The 23,489-nt window shown below is 49.9% G+C and overlaps 1 protein-coding gene across 2 annotated transcripts in view; it reads right to left on the bottom strand.

Annotated features, from left to right (window-relative positions):
• Window positions 1-5,512: 5,512 nt before the first annotated feature.
• The window catches only part of UBE4B (ubiquitination factor E4B), a 123,187-nt gene continuing 105,210 nt past the window's right edge, over window positions 5,513-23,489 (bottom strand). For both annotated transcript variants that reach the window (XM_044237125.1, XM_044237124.1), the window contains 7 exons: window positions 21,470-21,596; window positions 19,599-19,743; window positions 15,618-15,752; window positions 13,841-14,032; window positions 7,925-8,099; window positions 7,227-7,373; window positions 5,513-6,899 (listed from right to left, as the gene is read on the bottom strand). In XM_044237125.1, the coding sequence (XP_044093060.1) occupies window positions 6,838-6,899; window positions 7,227-7,373; window positions 7,925-8,099; window positions 13,841-14,032; window positions 15,618-15,752; window positions 19,599-19,743; window positions 21,470-21,596 (983 nt within the window). In that variant the 3' untranslated portion in view covers window positions 5,513-6,837. The remainder of the gene's footprint in view (window positions 6,900-7,226; window positions 7,374-7,924; window positions 8,100-13,840; window positions 14,033-15,617; window positions 15,753-19,598; window positions 19,744-21,469; window positions 21,597-23,489) is intronic.

Genomic DNA, 23,489 nt, shown 5'->3' with positions numbered 1-23,489 from the left:
GTTTCCTCTGGGAGCGCTGGGGTCTCCGCTCCCTCCCCTAGAACTTGCGCGGGCCAGTGTCTGCCCTGGGCTGTCAAGACCAGTTTCTGCCTGGCCCTCTCGCTCTTAGAACCTGGACACCAGGCCGCATCTGGAAGCCAAAGAGCCCAGAGAGTCCCCTTGTAGACGTTCCAGCCGAGGGCCAGATGGAAGGAAGCGTTTCAGGTGACTCAGTATGGAGTCCCGGAGCGAGAACTGGCCGCTGAGCGTAATTTACCCCAGAACCATGACAGATGATCTTGAATTAGTAGTGGGTGTTTTAAGCCATTAAATTTGGGTGATCCATTTAGCAGCAGGAATTAGGTCCTGGAAGCGGGTGAAACAAAGCTGAACACCTGTGGCCTTGGCTTTGAGACTGAACGGTGGACAGAAGACAGGGGTGCCTTGAGGCTGCTGGTAGTTGGCCTAAAGAACATCAAAGAGGCTTTAAAGGCAAGTGAGTAAAAGTTATTGGAAGCCAAAGGAAGGAGGCCCCTTCTCATGCAATGGTGGAAATTTTGGCAACGCCAAAAGGACACTCGTCCACGCCAGAGGAAGAGTGTATGTGGGGGAGGGAACTCAATGATCGGGTCAGGAGATTGCCAGGCAAAACCCTGAAAGTGTCGCTTGGCTTCTTCTTCTTGCCTCCAGAAGCCACTTAGATCTTTAGAAACCATCACATACAAGGACAAGAACGTGACTACAAACCCCTTTAACATCTCAGCAAGTTTTAAGGACTTCACGAGAAATCTGAAATAGGAGAGAGTTGATCCGGAAGAGGTCTGTGGGTGTAGCTTTTAATAGGCTCAACCCCAGGGAGATTCATAGCAAACCCACCCAATCCTAAGGGAATTGGTTTGGAGAATGTACCTCTGACTTAGAGGGAGGGCGGCAGAGAAAGCGTGATGTAGAAAGAGACTTCTGAACCCAACCTCTTTTTGGGGACAGGAAGCAGACTGACACGTGTACTGCATACTTCGTCGCAATTTTGTTTTGTTATGGACAGAGGAGGAGAGGTTCATGGGCAAAACCCAAGAGCCCAGAGGGCGGAGCTGAGAGGCTCGGTGAACAATTAGTAGGTTGTAGGACGGATTCCTCTCTAAGGAACTGCGACAGGTGCCAGCAGGATTTCAGAATTACAACAGACCAGTGACTCTGGGGTTCCCATTTTCCAACGTTTGGAATAGGAGCATCTATAATGATTTTTCCATATCTGTCCCATTATTGTGTGGTGTGCGTGTGCGTGTGTGTGTGTGCGCGCGCGCATGTGTGTAGATAACTTGTATCTTTAGTTCACAGAACTTTAAATCAAGAGGAGTAGCCCTCCAGGGACTGGACCTAAAGAATCACATCAGAGAGACTCCCCTGCCCTTGGACTTGTTCTGGATGATGAGACGTTGGACATCAAGATGATGCCGTAATGGGATGAAGTCTGGGATCTTTGGGGGGAAGAGATGGATGTATTTTGCATATATGGAGACTGTAAATTGTCGGGGGGAGGGAAATGTGGTCCATCTCATTTTGCAAGGTGACCAGAACAGTATCTCCCTTCTCAGAAGCTGTTCTTACAGTGTGAGGCTAGCAACCTTCCTGTCACGTAGTAGCTTCTACATTCCTTCCCTTTACATCCAGGCCGGCTTACGACTAAGGCAGAAGTCACACTGTGTGACTTCCAAGACTCCATTGTAAAAGGTGTCACAGCTCCTGTCGGGTCCTCTTGAAAGCTTGTTCCTGGAACCACCAGAACCAATGGAGATAAAATCACTGTAACCACATCACACTACTAAATTTGGGGTGATCTGGTTCTGCAGCAACAAATAAATGATACAACTAGAATGACAAGTACGTGAAGAGATCATTCATGCAACACACAGACTGAGCACTGACCCTGTGCATCAGGCGTCCTTCCAGGTACTAGAATCCTGTCCTCCTGGGGCACACATGGAAGTGGGAGGAAATAGATTGTAAAGAAGTCATATCTTAATTCAGTGAATGATAAACGTTAAGGTGAAAATGCAAAGAAAGGGAATAGCAAGGGACAGCAAATAGTGCAATTTTATTTTATTTTTAAAGATTTTATTTATTTATTGGACAGACAGAGATCACAAGTAGGCAGAGAGACAGGCAGGGCGAGGGGAAGCAGGCTCCCTGCTGAGCAGAGAACCTGATTTGGGGCTCGATCCCAGGACCCTGGGATCAGGACCTGAGCCAAAGGCAGAGGCTTTAACCCACTGAGCCATCCAGGTGCCCCAAATAGTGCAGTTTTAAACAGGCAGGACAAGGAAGGACTCACAGAGGTGATAGTTGTGCAAAGCCCTAAAGCCATAAGGGGTTTGTGTTCTAGGTGGATATCCATGGGCAGAGGATTCCTTGCAGAGGGAGCAAATACAAGGGCGCTCGCAGTGTGGGGAACATGCCTGCCAGTGAAGGAGGGCAGGAGGCCAGGAGGCTTGGCAGCTGGAGGAAGGAGGAGCTGTAGGATGTATGTTCAGAGAGATGATGTAACCTTCTAGGTTACTGTAAAATTCTTTTTATTTCTAGAGGACTGGGAAGCCATGGAAGGTTTGAGCGTGGAAACTTAGTCAAGTGGCTTTTGTTTGTTTGCTTCTTGGTTTTAGTAATCTCCATGCCCAATGTGGGGCTTGAACTCCTGACCCGGAGATCAAGAGTTGCATGCCCCACGAGCTGAGCCAGCCAGGTGCCCCCGCTCTTAGGCACGTTTTAACAAGACCTCTCCGGCTGCCGTTCCGAGAGAGGAGAACAAGGGGTGGGGGACAGGAGAGCAGTCAGCAGGCGAGCGCAGCAAGCCAGGTCACCGCTAATGCCTCAGACCAGTCACACCCGTGGGCCCGTGAAGCGTAGCTGAACTCTGGGTCCGTTCCGCAGGTAGAGTGAGAAATCCGTGGGCAGAATGGGTAGGAGAAGAGCGCGGGAGAGGAATCAAGGATGACTCCCAAGGTTTTGGTCCAAGTGATGGAGAAGGATGGAGCTGCCATTTAACATGATGGGGAGACAGAGGGGGGGGGGTTGGGGGAGAAACAGGAACTTAATTCAGAACTCAGAAGGCATCACAGATGACTGGTGTCTGCAGCACGGGAGAGAGGCCTGGGCTGGAGACACAAACTGGGGCTCAGCGGTGAGGGGCTGGCGAGCCAAGCACTGGGACTGATGTTTCCTTCGCCAGCTCCCATAGCGTTGGGTCTGGAGCTGACCCCAAGGCCAAAGCCCCTTCCAGAAGGGCATGCTGCTTCTCCGCAGGTCCTTGGGCATTCTGAGGCTGGGCCATTCTGGGATACTGCCACACCGCGGGGCATTGGAGGGATCAGTCTCTGAAGCCACATGACTTAGTGTCCCGTGCCTGTCTCACGGACACCCTCTCCACCGGACAGTTGTTGAGGATTCAGTGAATTATTACATGAAAGACGGCCTTGTGCCTAGAATATGCTCACAAAAGACAAGTTATCTACAACCAACGTGGTCTCCTTCGGCCCAACACCAGTGGATATCAAAGCCAAGTTCACAGGCCACTGCGGAGCCCTCCTCCTTCTATTGAAAACTTAACCTTGTCAGACCAGGCCTCTTTATGTCTCCTTTCCACGCCGACCAAAACACGGTGAAACTCACTTCTTTCTGCATCAAATCCAAAGGCTGCAAAACGTGCACAAAATAACGTGCTCGGCTATCTTTTTCAAAAGGTATTTCATCAACGCTTTTTAAAATCCCACACAAGAGTGAGTCACAAAACGAGTAAGAAGTTATTTTAATCATCTGTCAAGGATTATTTCTCTTCAGCTCGTCGGATACTCAGATCTTCCTTTGTATCTGACCATCTTTCTTGTAGCCAAGGCCTGCTTTTAAAATATTTCGGAATTTATCTTAGTATCCGTAATTAACCGATTGCATCAAAGTTGTGTTTGATAGAATAGAATAGAATTGATAGGATAGAAACACAAGTTTCTATAAAATAGTAACCTTGTGACTCTGAAAAATAGAAACATGAATTATCTTGCCCCTAGAGATGGTAGAGACAGAAGATATGTCCTACCCAGCGGAATATCCTTGAAACCTCTGAATTCTGAGTATTCAAAATGCTGAGGGTACATGGAAAGATACGGCAGCGTCTTATCACATTCACTGGGACATGCAGATGACAGAAACTGTGCTGTGAAGACTTTATAAATCTGTTTAGAGAGGAGATAATACATATTCGTAAGATGGATAAACGATTAGGCATAGAAGCCCCCAAATATAGCACTTTTTAAAAAAGATTTTATTTATTTGGCAGACAGAGATCACAAGTAGACAGAAAGGCAGGCAGAGAGAGGGGGGGAAGCAGGCTCCCCACTGAGCAGAAAGCCCGATGTGGGGCTCGATCCCAGGACCCTGGGACCATGACCTGAGCCGAAGGCAGAGGCTTTAACCCACTGAGCCACCCAGGTGCCCCAAAGCCCAGCTTTATAGACATATACATATGTAAGTTTAGTAAAAAGTGAACTATATTAGTGGAAGTATCTGCATGGAGGGATAATGAATGCATTATGTATTTTTGATTTACTATCCGTCTGCTCAAGAGAAGTCAGACGGGGCTGGGGGCACGGACTTTGAAGCCTGGACGTTTAATCTTCCACTAACTGACCAGGTGACCTTGAGCCAGTTACCTAACCTCTCTGCACCTCACACCCTGATGCGTTTAAAAACCACCCAAGACAATAGTTTCGTCTTTTTTTTTTTTTTTAAATATTTTATTTATTTATTTGACAGAGAGAAATCACAAGTAGATGGAGGGGCAGGCAGAGAGAGAGAGAGGGAAGCAGGCTCCCCGCTGAGCAGAGAGCCCGATGCGGGACTCGATCCCAGGACCCTGAGATCACGACCTGAGCCGAAGGCAGCGGCTTAACCCACTGAGCCACCAGGCGCCCCAGTTTCGTCTTATTTTTTGAAGATTTATTTTAGAGACAGCATGAGTGCGAGCAGGGGAGGGGCAGAGAGAGAGGGAGAAACTCCTCAAGGAGACTTCCCCACGGAGCTTGGGGCTTGATCCCAGGACCCTGTGGTCATAAGCTGAGCCAAAATCGAGAGTCAGCGGCTCAAGCCTCGGAGCCACCCAGGCGCCCCAAGAGAATCGCCTTCTTAGAGGGCGAAGCCATACGTGGGTAGAAGCGTCTGCGTGGAGAAGGAAGCTCCGCAGGTGCCCACTTTCTGCACAGCACAGGCCACGGGCTGGCCTTGAGGGAGGACTGGAGAAGTCAGGGGAAAGGTCCTGGCGACGGGGACCACGCTGGGGACCGCGGAGACCGAACACGACACAGCTCAGCCCCTCGCACACGCAATCGGCGAAATGAGGACCGAGACTGACACAAACGGGAGGAAGTTTTATTTTAAACATAGGGACTCTGAATCGGCTGCAGACGGCATCCACCATGGGCAGACTCGCTTGGCTCTGGTGCCTCACCCACCCCTCTGCTTTCCACAAAAAGAAGAGACTCAAAGAAGGTTCCTTCTGAATGCGTTTCGCCATTTATTGTAGTTTGCGTTAGGAATCGAACAGAGGACATTGTCTGTGGAGGGGGAGGAAAAAGGAAAAAAGAAAGTCTGTTCTCGGAGCTTCATTTCCTCAAAACACTTTATGGTTTCAGATCCTTTTTTTACCCCACAGGAAATGCGAGAATTCAAGTATGTTGGAGTCGGGAGTAGTAATACAAAAAGTCTTACGGTTCTGTGTGTGTGTGTGTGTGTGTCTGTGTGTGTGTGTGTTTACAGGGAGACACGCGTCCCCGTTTCCTGTGCCCCATTTTTGCTTTGGTCAGGGCAAGCCCCAAAGGATACGTCTTATAGATGACCCCCTGCCTCGAACTCACAGACTGTGGAGTTGAGGAATTTCTTTTCCCTCCTAGGAGAACTGGAACGGTTTTGAATTGCCGCCCCCCGCCCCACGTGCGCCTCCCCCCAAAACCGTAAGTCCTGTAAAAATCCTGATATACGTGAATATTTTCCCTGCCCTGCAGCTGCTCCTCGGGCTCCTACGAGAGGCCTCCGCCAAGGACCAGAGCAACAGGTTCTCTTCATTTTGTTTAGAATAAAAAAACTTGAAAGGGACATTTCAAAAGAAAAAAAAAATAAAAACTGAAATTCGAATTCTGAAAATATCTTGCCTTTTTTATTAATCATGTCATCTAACACCAATTAAAAAAACAAATATGTGAATATGATATAAAAATACGATCCCAGGATTAACACTTTGTTGCAGGCACGGTTCTCTCACAGAGTATATGTCTGGAGGGCCGGGGCAGGGGGAAGGAGTATATTTTTGTTTTTGCTTCTCTTAAAAAAATCCACAGCAGTGCAAGTCGGGTCGAGGGAGGAGGAGGGGGAAGGATTCTTTAGCAGCAAAATGTCCAAGGTTCTCTAATCACAATCAAATCAACGGATATTGGGTTTGGGGGTGGGGGTGGGGGAGATGAACTTGGGATGCTGCCCAGACCCACTGGTCATCAATCGCTAAAAGACTTCCGTTGCAAAAGCCCCAAATGGTGACATAGGAAGACGAGCTTTATTACACAAGCAATCGTAAAGTGTGTCCCTCAAGCTTTTGACCATGTGTGTCACTTAAATATATGTACAGGAATGGGGTTCCTCTTGCCATCCACGTCCTCCCGGGTCTCCACCGTCTGGTCACTCCGGGGGTGGGGGTGGGGCTCTCAGCGTCTCCTGCCCGGCGGGGCTGAAAGGCATCGGAAGGGCGTCTCCACCGCCGACACCGCTCCCGCCGGCCTGGCCCGCCTGGGCTGTGTCTCGCGGAGGGTGGGCACGGGGGACGGTTTAGTGATCACTGTTTTGTTTCTCTCTCATCCAGGCGTGAATCTGTTCTTTCAATTCTGGCACTGGGAAAGAAAAGGAGAGGATTAATGGCCCCGGGCTGGAGGGCTCCGGCTAGGAGATGGAGCCCGGTTCTATACAAACGGAGAGAAAAGGCCATTCACTCCCCCTGACAGGAAGGCCGAGGAAGAAGCGGGACATAAGGACCAGCCTCCCACAGTGAATCAGAGCCAAGAATGCTTTGTGTCTTTTCCATGAAGTGCCGTAAGCTATGGAAGCTTCTGGATTTGGTACATCGGCCCCTTCTGATGGCTCTCTGACAGGGGACTCGGGCGGGCGCCACGGCTGGGCCCGCATACGGGCCTGGGGCCCGAGGCTGCCCCCTCCCCTACCTGGTTCCAGCATGCTCTCGGTCAGCGTCTGCCGGTTGAAGGGGTCCGTGGGGGAGTTGAGCAAGTGCCGCAGGATGACGGAGCGGTCCATGACGGTGCCGGACGGCAGCCGCACGGGGTCGGTCATCAGGGTGTCCATCAGAGGGTCTGCGGAGACAGAGCAGAGTGAACTGTCATCTCAGCGCCCAGAACTGAAGGTGACAATGAGACAAAGCCCCTCCTGTCGGGGAAAGGTCTAGATCCACAGACCAACAATCGCCTGGCCCGACCAGGCCCCCAAGGGCAGCCAGACGTTGGCACAAGATAAAGACACCCACAGTGCCTCCGGGGGAGGGACGCACCCTTGGCCAGCTAGAGCTGGGACGGGGAGGAACAGAGGAAAAGGACCAGGGCTCTGCAGGAGAGACAGCGGGCCGGAGCCCCTCATCTCAGAACCTCCAGGATGCTCCTTTGGAAATGCAAATCCCCTCTCGCAAAGGCAAGGCTGATCTTGGCACGTTCGTGCTCGTGACTTGGTTTGATATCAAGATAAGAACCCGCCCCTCTTAATTTATAACGGAACTAAAAGGAGGCAAACGTAATTTCAGACACTGCATCTCCAGGAGGAACTCTAGCACACCATCCAAAAGTGAAAAGCACAGACCGCGGTCTCTGCATGTTACGCGTCTCCTCCAGCAGGAGGAGAGCGGCCCACTTGCCTCGGAACTCGTCGGGGGCGTCACTGTAGTCGATTTCCGCGCGCGCGTTCTTGGCCACTATCTCCTCCACCTTCTCGGCCAGGAGCTTAAACTTCTCGATCGCTATGGTCGATTTGATCCCGGCCTTCCGCATCTTCGAGATCACTTCTTCAAACAACTCTTTGCTGTAGGATCTCTGCCAACGAGGAAAGACAATGCGAGCCATCAGTGTATTTTAAGTAGGAAAAAAGCTGCAGAAAATGCCCAGAGTACGATCCATTTGTGTCTTTCTAAAAAAGCCCTGAGAAGATACCAGGTATCTCAACACTCTCACGTGGCTACAAACACATACAATACAAACCAGAAAAAGCCGCACCAGACCCCACAAGGTCATTACTGCTGCAGAGGACTTTAGGGTTGAGGCAAAGGAGGGGAATTTTTAAATTCTGGAATTACTTTTACAGCAAACATGTAGTCTTTTAAAATTGAGATTTCTTTATGAGACAGGGAGAGAGAGAATGAATAGGCAGGGGAGGGGCAGAGGGAGAGGGAGAAGCAGACTCCCTGCCGAGCACAAAGCCCCACCCAGAACCCCAACTCAGGGCCCTGAAATTATGATGCACTGAAATCGAGAGTCAGACACTGAACTGACTGAGCCACCCAGGCACCCCTAAAATCTAAATATTAAAAAGAGAGTGAAAATCGCGTCTGTTTGAGGCTTTGAAAGGCACTGTGGCCTGCGACAAGTGTCAGCTCTTTTCCCTAAAGGTCAACATGGGGAAAACAACCCAACACGGCTCGTAATCAAAAGGAGCTTTATCCTGTTCGTGGTCCGTCTTTCTTCCAGAGCTCTCAGCTCCACACTGCTAAATGTCAGGTGCTCCGCGGAGAGGAGCGTGGGGGCTGGTGGAGGACAAGTGCCCATGAAGACCCAGATGAACGGGGACTTGAATTCTGGCTCCACTGTCTACCCACTGGGCGGTCTCAGGTAAACTCCTCTGGGTCCCGGTTTCCTCCGTCATAGAACGGGGGTGTAACACCCACCTCACACGTGCCTGATTCAGATACATCACTGCCGTTCGGAAATATCACAGCATATCCTAATTTGCATTTATAGCAAAAACACTGGTCACTTGTCAATTCAGTGACAGTGATGCAAACAGAAGAGGAGATGGATCGAGCCTAAGACTCCGAACGAAGGCCTGGTCAGCCCTGAGCGGCGCTTCCCATCCAAGGATTCAGACGAACGTCTATGGGGTGAATTCATGTCAGTACCCGTATTCTCTTACAGCACGGGGTTGAAATTCCTCAACCCTTCTTCTTTAACTTCAGTTTCTAAGTAAGCGTACATGCTCACTTTCTCTCTGTACGCACCCACGCGCAGAGAGAGGAAAGGGCACACGCTAGCCTCGGCCTGGCAGAAATCCTAAAAGCCATCCTGTCCAATCCTGAAAAGTTCAGAGAGCCTCCAGCATAGTTTTCTGAAACTAAATTACTACATGGATTCAGCAAATACCTTACTTGACATCTCTCCTTCTTATAAGCCAGGAAGCCACAGTCTCCATCCATCCCTTTGGGGAGGGGCACAGGGGACAAGTGGCCAAAAGATTATAGGAAGATGTTGGGAGGCCAAAATTAAAACACTGTGCACAGGGGTGTATTGTGGATTGGGCACTGCAACTGAGACAACTTCACCTTGAACTTCTCTTTGTGAAAAGAGGCCACTTGCTATCCTCATGAAACATCACCTACCCTATTTCGCAAATGACAACGATGAGTTTTTCACCAACTGACTTGTGCTTACTTCTAAGTCAACTTCTAGGAGGAGTGTAGTGGGCATTATCAGAAATCAAAGGCAACCCGTGATAAGGGGACATGGCATTCAGCCTCCTGGAGCAATGGCATCAATGCATGGAGCAAAGGCACATTACTGAGCTGCTGCTTGAGTCTGATGTGGGTTGGGTCAGAGGTACAGCAAAGATACTGTTCTTGTCCTCAAGGATCTTACAGAATCATTCTAAAATTAAACACGGAAATATCTACAATCATGTATCTGATAAAGGTCTTGTATCCAGAATATATAAAGAGCTCCTACAATTCAACAACAAAATACAAACGACCCATTTAAAAAATGGTGAAGGACGTGAACAGCCATTTCTCCAAAAAAGACATACAGATGGCCAAGAAGCACACAAAATTTGTTGTTATGAAAATGTGAATCAGAACCACAGTGAAGTAACACTTCGTTCCCACTACGGTGGCTGTTAAAAAAAAATAATAATAACAAGTGTTGGTGAGGATGTGAAGAAATTGAAATGAGCCCCCTTGTCCACTGCTGGTGCGAATGGAAAATGGTGCGGCCACTATGGTAGACCGTGGGGCAGGTCCTTAAAAAGTTCAACATATTACTGCTAGGATTCAGCAATTCTACCCCTGAGTGGATAGCCCAAAGAATCAAACACAGGTATACAAATACTTGGTCACCCATATTCAGTGAAGCACCATTTCTAACAGCCAAAAGGTGGGAACGACTCAAAGGACCACCGATGGATGAAGAGAGAAACCCCTCAGGGGAGCTCCACGTAATGAGAGACCATCCAGCCGTAAGAAAGGATCGACGTACGGTACACTGATGAACCTCAAAACATTATGCTAAATGAAAGAAGCTAGACACACAAGGTAACGTATTGTATTATCCCGTTTACAGGAAATACCCAGAAGAGGCAAACAGGTAAATCCCGAATTAGGTAAAGTGAAGAGACCAAGCAGATCGGTGGCTGCCCAGGACTGGGGTGATGGGGGGCGGGGGATGGACGATGCCTGCTTCGTCTGGGGGTGCTATTTGGATAAGCTGCTAGAACTGGAAAGAGGTGGAGGTTGCATAACACTGGGAATGCACTAATTGCCACTGAACTGCACGCTTCAACGTTACGTGAATTTCACCTCAATTAAAAAAGAAAAACAAGGGCGCCTGGGTGGCTCAGTGGGTTAAGCCGCTGCATTCGGCTCAGGTCATGATCTCAGGGTCCTGGGATCGAGTCCCGCATCGGGCTCTCTGCTCAGCGGGGAGCCTGCTTCCTCCTCTCTCTCTGCCTGCCTCTCTGCCTACCTGTGATCTCTCTCTGTCAAATAAATAAATAAATAAAATCTTTAAAAAAAAAAAAGAAAGAAAAACAAAAAACAAAAAAACAAAAAGGAAAGATGGACAGAAGTGTGACTTCAGTGGGCTTTTTATCCTTTATTTTCATTTATTTTAGAGCGAGGGCCCTCGCGTGTGAGCATAGGGAGGTGTGGAGGGGGAAGGGAGAGAATCTTTTTTTTTTTTTAAAGATTTTATTTATTTATTTGACAGACAGAGATCACAAGGAGGCAGAGAGGCAGGCAGAGAGAGAGGAGGAAGCAGGCTCCCCGCTGAGCAGAGAGCCCGATGCGGGGCTCGATCCCAGGACCCTGAGATCATGACCTGAGCCGAAGGCAGAGGCTTTAACCCACTGAGCCACCCAGGCGCCCCGGAAGGCAGAGAATCTTCAGGAGACTCCGCCCCACATGTGGAACCCAAACGGGGCTCCGTCTCACGACTGGGAGATCGTGACTTGAGCCGGTTCAAGAGTCACGCGCTCACTGACGGAGACACCCACATGCCCCTCTTTATTCTTTATTTTTGAACAGACCCCAGTGCTCATGGACGGCAGTAGCAGTCCGCACGGAGTCTGTCGGTGAAAGCCTGTCCTGCGTGGCCGTCAGTGTGGCGCACGGTCTCCCTATGACCCCCCCGTCCCGGGCTCCCTCAGCTCCAGGACAGCTGCCCTCCGGTCCTGCTCTGGTGACGGGCTCTTTCCTCCAGTCTGTGAGCATAAGGCTCAGCGGCTCTTCACGCCGGTCCCCCTGTCCCCTTTTCCAGACCCTTGTCTTTAGCCTGCTCTTGGCTGACCGGGAGAGAAGCTTCTGAGTTTCTTTCCCTGCTGGGCCGCCGTTTTCTTCTTCTTCGGTCTTCCTGGACATCCCAGATGAAACCAAGACCACTGCTCCCAAAGGAGAAAACAAAATTCCACTACTGTTCTCTGGAGCTCTCTGGACTTCCAACCTTCCTTCCCCAGCCCCCCAAACCCTTCCAAGACGATCATCAGGGCCCGAATCAGCTTACAGCCACTATAGATGGGAAATGCCCAACAATCAGAACAAACGTCACACTTAATACGTTTTCCTGTCCACGGTACAGTGGCACCTGCGTGTTTGCTTTCCGAGTCTGGCCGAGCGGGGCTCTTTAGAAATTCAAGAAAAGCTACGGGCCACGGTGCAGAAGCTGCGGTCTACGACTCAAGTCTGGTGCCCGCATAGGCCCCACCACACCCCACGGGCATCACCGGGCGCTATCACCCACTGGGTCTTCACCATCTCATGGCCGTGCTGTGTTTCTCCACACTGCAGGACGGTCCTGTTCCCCACGCCCGAGCCGGCAGCCACAGCAAGGCCTCCCGGCAACAGCCTACGACTCGACTCTTCCAAGCCTTTTCTGGTAAAGAGTGGATGTCTCTGGGGACTTCTCACACCCCAACCTCCGGCTGGGCTACTGCAGCCTGGCTGCCGCCGGCCTGCCATCCAGACAGACACGCCCATCGGAGACGGCGCACCTTCGCCCTTCTCCGTCGACTACAGACTGCCACTTACAGTCCACAGGTCAGGATGTGCAGTATTACGGAGCTGCAGTCTAGAAAAACATCTTTGCAACCCCCCACGGTAACTGCAAACTCCTAACCCCCTCCTATACCACCACTTTTTACGGAAAACCCACTTTAGACCTATGTGGTGTCTCCCCTTGTAGGCACTCTGCCAGGACCGACTCTCTTGCTTACATCCAGAAGTACCACATATGTGAATTATATCTCAGTAAAACTATTATTAAAAAAATAGTACTTAAAACTCCTCTACTTTACTATCATTCCTTTGGATGAGAGATGGGTAAAGAACCTTCTGGAACCCCTACTGCTGGTTAACCTGAAACGTGAGAGATATCTGGACAGATAGGGTGAACAAAGATGGAGAGACAGATGAGCATGGGACTTTTTGGGTATTTTCAGTAGAGGGCAGAGAGGCTGGGGGAGTACCTACTCCGGGCCAGACGGCCCGGGTATGAACCCCGCCTCCATCCCGTACTCCCTGTGCCGCCTGGAGCAAGTTGCTTCAACTCTCTGTGCCTCAGTTTCCTCATGTGAAAATGAGGAACCTAACAGAACCTATACCAGAGGATTTTGTGAGGATTAAGTCAACGAAAACAAGCCAAGTGGCTAAAACTTGGTATTCAACGGATAAGCGTCAGCTCTGAGGACACCACCGTGATGCAGGCCAGAAGCACATGGCGGGTGGGGGAGCCCTTTATGAGACCGCTGGAAGTCAGGGGTGGGGAGGTGCTTGGACTAGCTGTGGAAATGACAAAGAATGGGTGTCATCACAGCGGACATGAGGAACAGAGCAGAGAGAAGCCTGGGAAGACCACGTGAGGTTTGAAACCCGGAGTCACAGTAACAGCAGCACTGACGCGGGGCGCTTGGGAAGCAGACCTGGTCCCCTGCGAAGGCTGGACCCTGGTGGGAAGGGCATGGATCTCTTGCCTGAGACCCGTGGCAGGACAGGCTAGGACCCCGCTGCAGACAGATCTGGGAGCCAAACTGGCCTTTTTACACCCAAAGGAAAAGAGCTGATTCAGCTTCATTTATACCAGACCAGTTCCCCCGGCCCACGCAGTGATTATTTCCATTTATGTACTAAAAACTTCCCAAATCGCAAGCTGGAAAGTATCGCCTTCCCTGACTCCAAGTGGGGGAAACCCTGGGACAGATGGGTCTGCCGGGAAGTCCAGAGAGACATGAGCTCTGCCAGCCGGGTTGGCAGCGGAGGCCCAGGCTCCCCCCGAAACGGCCTGCTCGCCCGGGCACTGACCTGGTCGTCGGCAATGGCTTTGGCAAACCGGGCACAGTCCAGCTGCAGGTAAATATCCGTCAGTTGGTCCAACAGCTTCTTTGGTTCAAAGCCGTACTTCTCAGGGTTTTCAACTTTCAGGTCACGGCACTTGGGGCCGCAGAGTTGCTGAAGATTAAAGTTCAGCATTGCGGCCAATCGGGGTCCAAGTTCCTAGGGAATCAACAGGGTAAGAGGACATTTCATGCTGTTGAGACAAGTGAGAAGGACCAAAACTCCCATTTCAGTGGAGGCAGGAATTGGCTGGATTAATCTTTAAAGAATCCCTGAGAAGTTCTGTGAGTCATAAAGCTGAAGGACATTTATATTCAAAGTTTTCTTTATTCTCCATCTCTAATCCAGTAATTCTAACACTTAATAATGTCACAGGTTGGCGGAATATCTATAAATATGAGCAGAAGGCAACCTTTTCTTTAAATTCATGCTTTCAATGAGAAAAACAAGCATCACTCCAAATTCACCGAGAAGCAGGTAAGAGGGAAAATCACTCACAATTCCATAAACATAATTTATTATAGTTTCCTAATAATCAAAGCCTCACTGAATTAGGAATTCCTGAACAGAAAATAAGATAGGTTTTTAGTGCAGGGACTGGCCATCTGTTACCTGCAGGCCGAACCTGGCCCGATGCTTGGTTTTATAAAGTTTTATTGAAAAAGCCACACGTAGTTGTTTATATACATTGTCTGTAGCCGCCTTCATGCTACAACAGCCAAGTTAAGGAGCCGTGCCAGACCGTGTGGCCCGTAACGCCCAAGTGTTTACTATCGGGGCTTTGTAGGAAAAGTTTAAAGAAATTCCACTTGCGAGCCCAGGGAAGCAAGGGTCTGAACTGTCTTGTTTAAATTAGTTGCGGTGTTTGCATGCTTTCAGCAGTGAGCTCGGCTGTGTTTCACGTTCCACTGCTCTTTCACGAAGAGCTGTGAAATGGAAAATAGACAGAGGAGAGACGCATCGCTGAGAGGCACCCAGGCCAGGGTGTGGTGAGAATTGGGGGGCAGAATGCTGAACGTGGACACTGGAGGAAATGAGAAATAAAAAGACGTTCCATTGCAAACCTGTCTCCGTATCTCCAGGCAATTAACAACCAGCTCCCTGGCCCCTTCCTGGCCTTCCTCCCCACCCTTGTCCTGGCCACACCATAAAGCATCCATACTGGGCGGCACTGGGAGAGCAGGGGGCCAATGCAAAGCAGCGGTCTTCAGTTAGGACGCTCGGTTTCTATTTCAGAAGCAGGACCCAGGTCTCACGAACAGCACAAGGCCAAATATCCTGACTACCTTCAATCTGTCAGAAACCCTAATCATGGCTCTCACTACCCTCTGGCTTCTTGAGCGTAACAAAGCTACAACCAGGAGAACTAAAGCTCTTACCCCTTATCAATGATTTCTACTTACTATACTCTAATTTCCAACGGATGCTACTTTCTACTTTTCCTACAAATAAAATACAGGCATCAATAATGATAAAAACATGTCACAGCTTCGGCATTAATAATCCCATGCGCTACGTAGGCAGAAAGCGAATCACATTATCTTGGAAGAAAGTGTTAGCAGAGCTTGGTCTCTCCCCAGAGCACCAGAGCACTCAGAACTGGGAACAAAATCAGCATCGAGCTTCCACTTAGCAACTTGGAGCTGAAAGGTCCAGGCTCTCAACGACTACTTTTCGTGACAGAGGCCAGAACCTGACCATGGAATCTGATACCCAAAATAAACACCTCGAAGTTTCTACTCACCGGCCTGAGGAACGGCTTCTGGACCTGCTTCGTGAGGATATGGAACATGTCCACGGTTTCTGTTGCCAGGGCAAGATAGGAGCGGGACACACGCTCGTCCTGAGCCAGCTGGGACTGACGGGCTTGCTGCTGATCCTAGGACACACGGAGCAGCGGCCAGGCCAAGGTCAGCCCCGGCCGGGAGCTCACCGGCACGCCAAGTGTGAAGGAAAACGGGACAAGTGCACAGCAAAACCCACATGCTGAGGGAATGAGAAGAACCCAAACCAGAGAATTTTCCAGGTAACTGAGGTTTATTCTTTTCAGCATGAGAACTCTCGGGACTCTGGGTAAGGTGACCCTGGCACATTGTTTCACTTACATGAGCCCGGGTTTCCCCAGTGATAAAAGAAGTCACCTTCAGCTTCCGTGTGGGATGAAGTAAGTGGACCTTCCCTCTGCCCGATACACACGGTTGCTTATCAAGGATAGTCTCTCCCTGAGTAACAACATGTAGTCACTATTATTTTAAAAACGTGAGTTGTGCTATGCTAGGACACCGGGGCCCAGAGGTTCTGCCTCTACACCAGGTGCCTACAGAGTGCTAAGGTTTTGAGCTTCATCTCGCCCCGCTCTCAAGGCTGTCTCCCCCCACAGCCGTCAGCATGCTTGCCTCTGGCACCGTCCTCCTCTTCCAATTCTGCCCTGGGCTGGGAAACAAGGTAATAAGGTGTGTTTGACTTGTGGGGAAAGCCAGGTGGAGCACTGAAGGCTCCGAGATGGAGAAAATCCCCAGAAACAGCCGTAAAGACGGAAATTCTTATATCCGGGCTCAGAAAGTAACTAGAGCAGCTGACACCCTGCATGGGGACCCTAGGGTAGGGCCGTCTGGGTGGCTGCGTGGGGGAGGTGGTGCGGCGATGCCGGGTCACCTGCCCACTGCCCCGTTGGCCCAGAATGCGCCTACAGAACACATGTCGAAGCAGGAAGACGCAAGAACAAGGTGAGAACTAGTGCGGTGCGTGTCTGCGTGTCCCACGCATTCCTCCGCACACGGTCTCCCGGCCCCGGTCCGGGCCAGGCCCCCCTTCAGACGCCGGAGCGTGGAATGTGACCAGTGAGCTCGTGGGCCTCATGGAGCCTGGATCGCAGGCAAAGAGAGAAGCCATCAACAAACACCCACACGGACACATGACAAGTCTGACAGCGACGGAGAAAAAGAAAGCAGGTAAAGAAGAGAGAAAGAGTGGCCAGGGACAGCCTCCGAGGAGGTGACATGCAGGTGGATGGTCTGAAGGAGGAGACCCCGCAGAAATCTGGGACAACAGTGCTCCCCGCCAAGGGACGAGTACGCGGGTCAGCAGAAAGGCAAGGAGGCCCATGTGGTTTGGGAGAGGGACAGGGAAAATGGTGGGCCGGGGGGCCGCTCTAATTCGGGACCGGACTCTGAATGAGAAGGGATGCGTGGCCAAGTTCTGAATCAAGTGGTGATAATGAACAGACAAGTTTTAACAGCGTCCCTGCGGTATGGACCCGGACAGCAGTGGAGGCCGCGGGGCCAGTCGGAGAGGCTACAGCAGGCCAGATGAGAGAGGGCTGTGGGACGAGAGGTCAGACACGGGTATCTGAAGGTCGAGTCTTGAGGCATTTGTTGAGGGAGAAGAATCAGGAAGACTCCAAAGTGTCGAGTCCAAGCATCTAACAGAGTGTGGCTGTCCCTCAGTGAGGCAGGCAGACCCAAGGAGATGTGAAGGACGCCATCAAGGGACACTACTGGACCACCGGGCAGAGGGGCAGGTCAATGGCGGGTAGGTGCGGCAGGTCTGGAGTCAGGAGAGATAGGAACTGAGGAGACATTCTGGAAGCTTTCAGACACAGACCGTTAAACAGAGGAGATCCCCTCGCAGTGACTTTGAGCCGGGGGCATCAGGTGTATGGGAGTGTTTCGGGCTGCCTGATGATCCTTGGGAGGAGAGAACCTCATTGGCCAAAGATGTCAAATGTCCTGCCACGGATGGTGCAGTGTCTCAGGATAAAGAACGCCTGCCACCGCCGATTCCCAAGCAGCACCCTCGCCGAGAGCCCCCAACCTCAGCAGTGAGCATGGGGAGGGGAGGGGGCACCGGAGGGCCAAACAGCGGAATGCTCCAGTGTTCGGAGGACAGGGCGGTGAGGAGCAGGCAAGCAGGGAGGCGGATGGCATAAAGGGACTTCAAGGTCTACTTGACTTTGGGAACAGCACTCATTCAGGATTATTTATGACGTCTCTCATCCACGAACACCAAGTCAACAGGAATTGTTCGGTTGTCTCATGAGCAAATGCTAGCGCGCACGGACTGTGGGTAAGGTATCGAGCCACAGACCTGTCTTCCACTGTCTCTGGCATGAGCCGGTCTGAGCCGAGCATCACGACTAACATAAAGAGGGTACAGAGGTACCGAGAAAGGTGAGGCCCTCAGCCGCACCGACTGGGGTAGTCCAACCCTGAGGGACCATCAAGTCTAGACCTTACTCAAAGAATGGGCAGGATTTCAATACAGAAAAATGGAGAGTAGAGAATTGTGGACAGGAGTGTCTCAAGGCACACAGAAAAACAGGGACTGCACAGTCCCGAACTACGTGGTGCCCTTCAGCAATCCTCCTCACTGCTCTTCTGCAAAGCAGGGATCGTCTCCGTCTCTGGTTCACAGACAAGGATCCAGAACTCTGAGGGCATGGCAGTGTCTGTTTTCAAACCCGGGTAGCCTGGACTCCAAATCTGGAGCTCTTTCAGCTGGCCTCATCTGTTTCCCAGACGGTTCTGCAAGGGCCTGGGGACCAGTCTAGGCAGGATCCAACGGACCAGAATGTGAGGTAAGCTTGGAAGGCTCTCTTAGAGCTACTGTATGTAGGGGGGCCACGGAGCATCGAGCTGGGCTGCCTCCTGCCGGTGGGACATGGGGAGGCACAGGGGGGAGGTTCTGGAGGCACAGTGGCACAACAATTTAATGGGTGTTTAGACATAAATACGAGGGTAGAGGGTAAGCCGGACTCGGGCAGGTGCCAGGGCAGTACAGAGGACAGAGAGGACAACGACCACGTTGTCTCAAGAATGTGATGAGACGGGTTCCAGCAGCATGGAAGCCTGGACTCGGGGAATCCAGCACTCACGGCCCCTGGGCAAAGTCCCCGGGAGGTTTCAGTCTATGGTGTAGGATGTGAGCTACAGCAAGATGTATACTTCCCATCAAAGCTGCAGGAATACTGGGAATGAAAACCTTTCCGAAATGTGCTTTCATACGTGCTTACCTTATCTTAAGCATTAGAAGCTAGACAGCATTTTTGTTTTGAGGATGCTATTGCTAGTCAAGAAGAAAACAGTCCTCCCTACTTTTCCAAGAGAACTCTTTCTGGAAAGCAGTTCTGATCCTGAGCCCGAGAACCCCAGGCACAGAACAGATCGTCTACATGGCTGCAGTAAATGTCAGAAAAGCGTGTCAGCGTGCCATCACCGGTGCGGCAGGAGTTTCTCATGCAACCTGGCAAGACGACCCTCTCTTCCATTAATAACTGAACACAAAAACCAAGATCAACTGGAAGGAAAAACCTCCCACGGGAGGCACACCGTTGTCCAAAGGAAATCACACCAGCAGATCAAGTGCCTGGTCAGCACTGCATCCTAGGGATTCACTTCCTACTTTTAGAAATTGACATCGACACATTCGGACAACAAAAGCGCTTCTCCAAATAAGCCCTTTGAAATCAAGGAGGCAAGAAAGTTTTCAGCGCGCATTTGACAAGCCTTCTCAGCTCATTTCTTGGCTTTAGACCAGGTGTCTACATTAACCCCCACCCCCGCCCCGCAACCCTCGGAGGGAACCTCTCGGAAGCCCACAGGTGGGAGGGGACAGGTAGCGACAGGTCAGATCCATGTCACCAGGGCCTCACGAGTGCAGCCCGGAGCAGAGCTCTGCCCGGGGCCTGAGGCAGCTCCCCGGCCACAGCAGTCCCCCGCGTCCTCACCCGGGGCAGCTGGTCCCACTGGTCTTTGTTCTTCATCTCTTCCTGCACCTCGTGGATTCGCTTCAGAGACTCCAGACTTTCATCGAGCAGAAACGTCGTGTCATTTATCAGCATGTTTATGTAGCGGACAAACTGCTTCCCCGAACTGAAAAGGCAATTATGGTGGACACGGTCATACAGCGCCCTGAGGCCAAAGGCGGCGGCAGACCCCAAAGAAAATGGGCCCCGCCGAACATACCGATCACATGGCCCCGGAAGCTTGCCCACTGCCCTGGCACCACTCCAGTACGGTGGAGGCCAAGGTCTGTTAAGTCTCTCCTTGGATTTGTTACCCCTTTTAGCTAATTGTGAGACGCTCACTGCAGCGGTGCACTGGGGGGGACCCGGCCTGGTCAAGAGAGCCAGTTGCTAGTACTGCACGATTCTGTGAGCAGATTCCCATGAGAGTTTAGATCTGGCACCAGTGTGAGTATGTATAGCCTGGAAAGCCAGCAAATGCTGAATTTCTCCCCCTTCTTCAGAGAGCAGGTTTACCAGCACGTCCCTGGCTCATTGTCTCAATGACTTTAAGTAGAAAAGACACTCCTCCAGACTAGAAAATAGGTTTAAACTCACCAAGAAAGCACAATTACCTACATATAAGAGACAAGAGAATTACCAATACAGTGATTCCTTATTATAAAGTCGCAGTGAAGAAAGCTAGAAGCTGCAATATTGATACAGGAGAATATTAACTCACTTTCTAGAACTTGAAGCTTCCAGCCTATAAAACTGTCCTGCATCTCCTGTCACAGTGGAGGGCTCGCTGGCACACTCAGATACTGGCGCACCATGAGGCTTTGTAACTGTAAGATTAGTAGAGCAAACAGGAGCTCCATACACTTTAGGATCTACTGCTGTGTAATCGGTGGGGGGGGGGGCAGTCCGTGCCTGGGGAGGAGAAGTTCCTGCGAACAAGGGTGGGAAGCTTGGGTTTCAGGAACAAGCAAAGTTCAGGGCAAGCATTCCCACTCGGCACCACGCAGACTGAGCCATGGGCCTGTGTGGTCTAAGCTGGTGCCAGGGTTTGTGGGAACGTAATTCTGACCATAAGAGAAATTCTCAGAAAGAGAATTAGCTTGAAGGGCTTACTTTACAGAAACCTACCTAACAAATGGTTCTCCCCTGGTAATAGGAAATCATACTGACTAGTAACTCAGCTAACAAGTGACAGGGAGACTTGCTCACTCATCTAGCAGGGACTGCAAAAGATCCAACCAGACAGGATAAAACTTCTCCTGAAGAACAATTCAAGAGTTCAACATTTTCATCTCCCTTCTTTTTAAAAGCATCTTTCTTTTTACGGTGACTTAGATGAAATGACTCATGTCCAGATTTAAGGAGCCACTAAAATTTCAGGTAGGAAATAAAAAATCCTTAATCAAGGTTTAGGGCCTTATTACAAAGAATGACATTTGAAATAACCCCAACCTTCTTTCCGAATCTAAAGTCTTCCTAACATTTCACATCTAAAACTTGACTTCATATTCTAGAACACTCTACAATCTCATTCCAGTCCTCTGACAACTTCACTTAACACTGTAATCGCAGAAACACCAAAAAACACTTCATGGACCATCTCAGAATATTTATAGATTCTTTATGTATACGTACCATCCCCAAAGTGTCTTGACAGCTCTAAAGTTTGGCAATATCTTGCAAGCACAGACATTTAGTTAACCCCGCTCACATGCAGCAGAATGATCTAGAAAACTTAAAGGAGGCTGAGACCAAGCCAACGGTCCAGAAGAACCAGCTCGGAAAGATTTAAGCGGTCACCCTACCCGTGATTTGCAAGCCACAAGTGGGGACATCGGGCGCCCAATACTCACTTGAACTCTTCCATGAAGGTGCCATGGTGAGCTATGTTTTGCCAAAGGCTTTTAAAAATGGTGCTGATGTGATAGCGGATGGTGAACTTGTCGTAGAACTCACTGGTGGCTCCGGTGTGCTCAACGTCTAGAGAAGAGAGAGACAGAGACATGGGGAGAGGCATGGGGACCATCTACCTTTCTAAAAGCAGTCGCTGTGCCCAGGATGTTACCGAGTGCATGCAAATCTGTAAATACAGGATGTGACAAGACTGTGCCCCTATCTCTCACACGTAAGGCAGGACAGAAACGAGGCGGCAGTTCTGGAGAAACAGGCTTCACAGTGAAGGTCTGGCAATGACACGACACCAAATGAATTGGGTTCACGAAGCGGCTTACACCCCTGGCACAGCGTCCACTCATCAATGACCAGGAAAGAAACAAAACAAAACCGAGTGGAATTTTCTTAAGGGTCACATACCTATTAAATGTGACTACCGGCCTACCTCATTTTACTGCAGTTTTGTAAGTTGTTTTTTCTTTCTTTTTTTTTTTTTAACGAATTGAAGGTTTGTGGCAACCTTGCTTCAAGCAAGTCTATTTGCCCCATTTTTCCAACAGCGCTTGCTCACTTCGTGTCTCTGGGTCACATCTTGGTAATCCCCGCAAGATCTCAAACTTGCTCATTATCACTGTATCTGTTACGGTGATCGGTGATCAGTGATGATGACTCGCTAAAAGCTCAGATGATGCAGCAATAAAATACTTATTTAAAAGATTTTATTTATTTGAGAGTGAGCAAGTGAGCGAGCATGAGCAACGGGAGGGGCAGAGGGAGAGGGAGAAGCAGCCTCCCTGTGGAGCGGGGAGCCTGACGAGGGGCTCCATCCCGGGACCATGGGACATGACCTGAGCCGAGGGCAGATGCTTAACTGACTGAGCCACCCAGGTGTCCCAATAAAATACTTTCAAAATAAGATATATATACATCGTTATTTTGGACAGAATGATAATGTACGCTTAACAGACCACAGTGCAGTGTAAGTGTCACTTTCATACGCACTGGGAAAGAGAAGAATCCATCTGACTTCCTTTATTCTTATATTTGCTTTATTATAGAGGTCTGGGTCTGCATCTGCAATATCTCTGAAATATGCCTGTATTATTTTAAATACTTTTGTTTAATTAACATTTCTGAACATGTACCAAAATAGAGACAAGCTCAGTAAAATCCCATGTGTTCATCACTAATTTACCGATCACCGACATTCATGTCCTGCTAATTAAAATGGAACAAAGGCTAGGCTTAGGTATCCGAAAGACAAAGGGCTGAAGTGCGAGAAGTTCCTGAGTTTATGACAAGTTTTAAAAAGAGGGAGGGGCGCCTGGGCGGCACAGTGGGTTAAAGCCTCTGCCTTCAGCCCAGGTCATAGTCTCAGGGTTCTGGGATTGAGCCCCGCATCGTGCTTCCCTTCCTCTCTCTCTGCCTGCCTCTCTGCCTACTTGTGATCTCTCTCTGTCAAATAAGATCTTTAAAAAAATATAAAAAATTAAAAATAAAAAGGGAGAAAGTTGTCAAATAAAGACAATAAGGCTCAAGAAAAAGATAAAAATGGGCGCCTGGGTGGCTCAGTGGGTTAAGCCGCTGCCTTCGGCTCAGGTCATGATCTCAGGGTCCTGGGATCGAGTCCCGCATCGGGCTCTCTGCTCAGCAGGGAGCCTGCTTCCCTCTCTCACTCTCTGCCTGCCTCTCCATCTACTTGTGATTTCTCTCTGTCAAATAAATAAAATAAATCTTTAAAAAAGAAAAAGATAAAAATGTAAATTAAAATAAGATACCATTTTTACTTCGCAGGTATTACAAAAATGACCAAACTGCCTGTGAGAATCTGGGTGAGAGGTACCTTCTGACTGCTCATGAGAATGAACATGGACACAACCTCTTGAAGGCAATGTGACAATTTGGATCACAAACCACCAAAGAGCCCGTCTCTCTGACCCACCAATTCTATTCCAGAAAACACATGCAGGCAGGTTCGAA

Source organism: Neovison vison, chromosome 2 (assembly GCF_020171115.1).
Source record: "Neovison vison isolate M4711 chromosome 2, ASM_NN_V1, whole genome shotgun sequence".
Classification (NCBI taxonomy): Eukaryota; Metazoa; Chordata; class Mammalia; order Carnivora; family Mustelidae; genus Neogale; species Neogale vison.
This window is presented reverse-complemented; position numbering and strand designations above follow the sequence as displayed.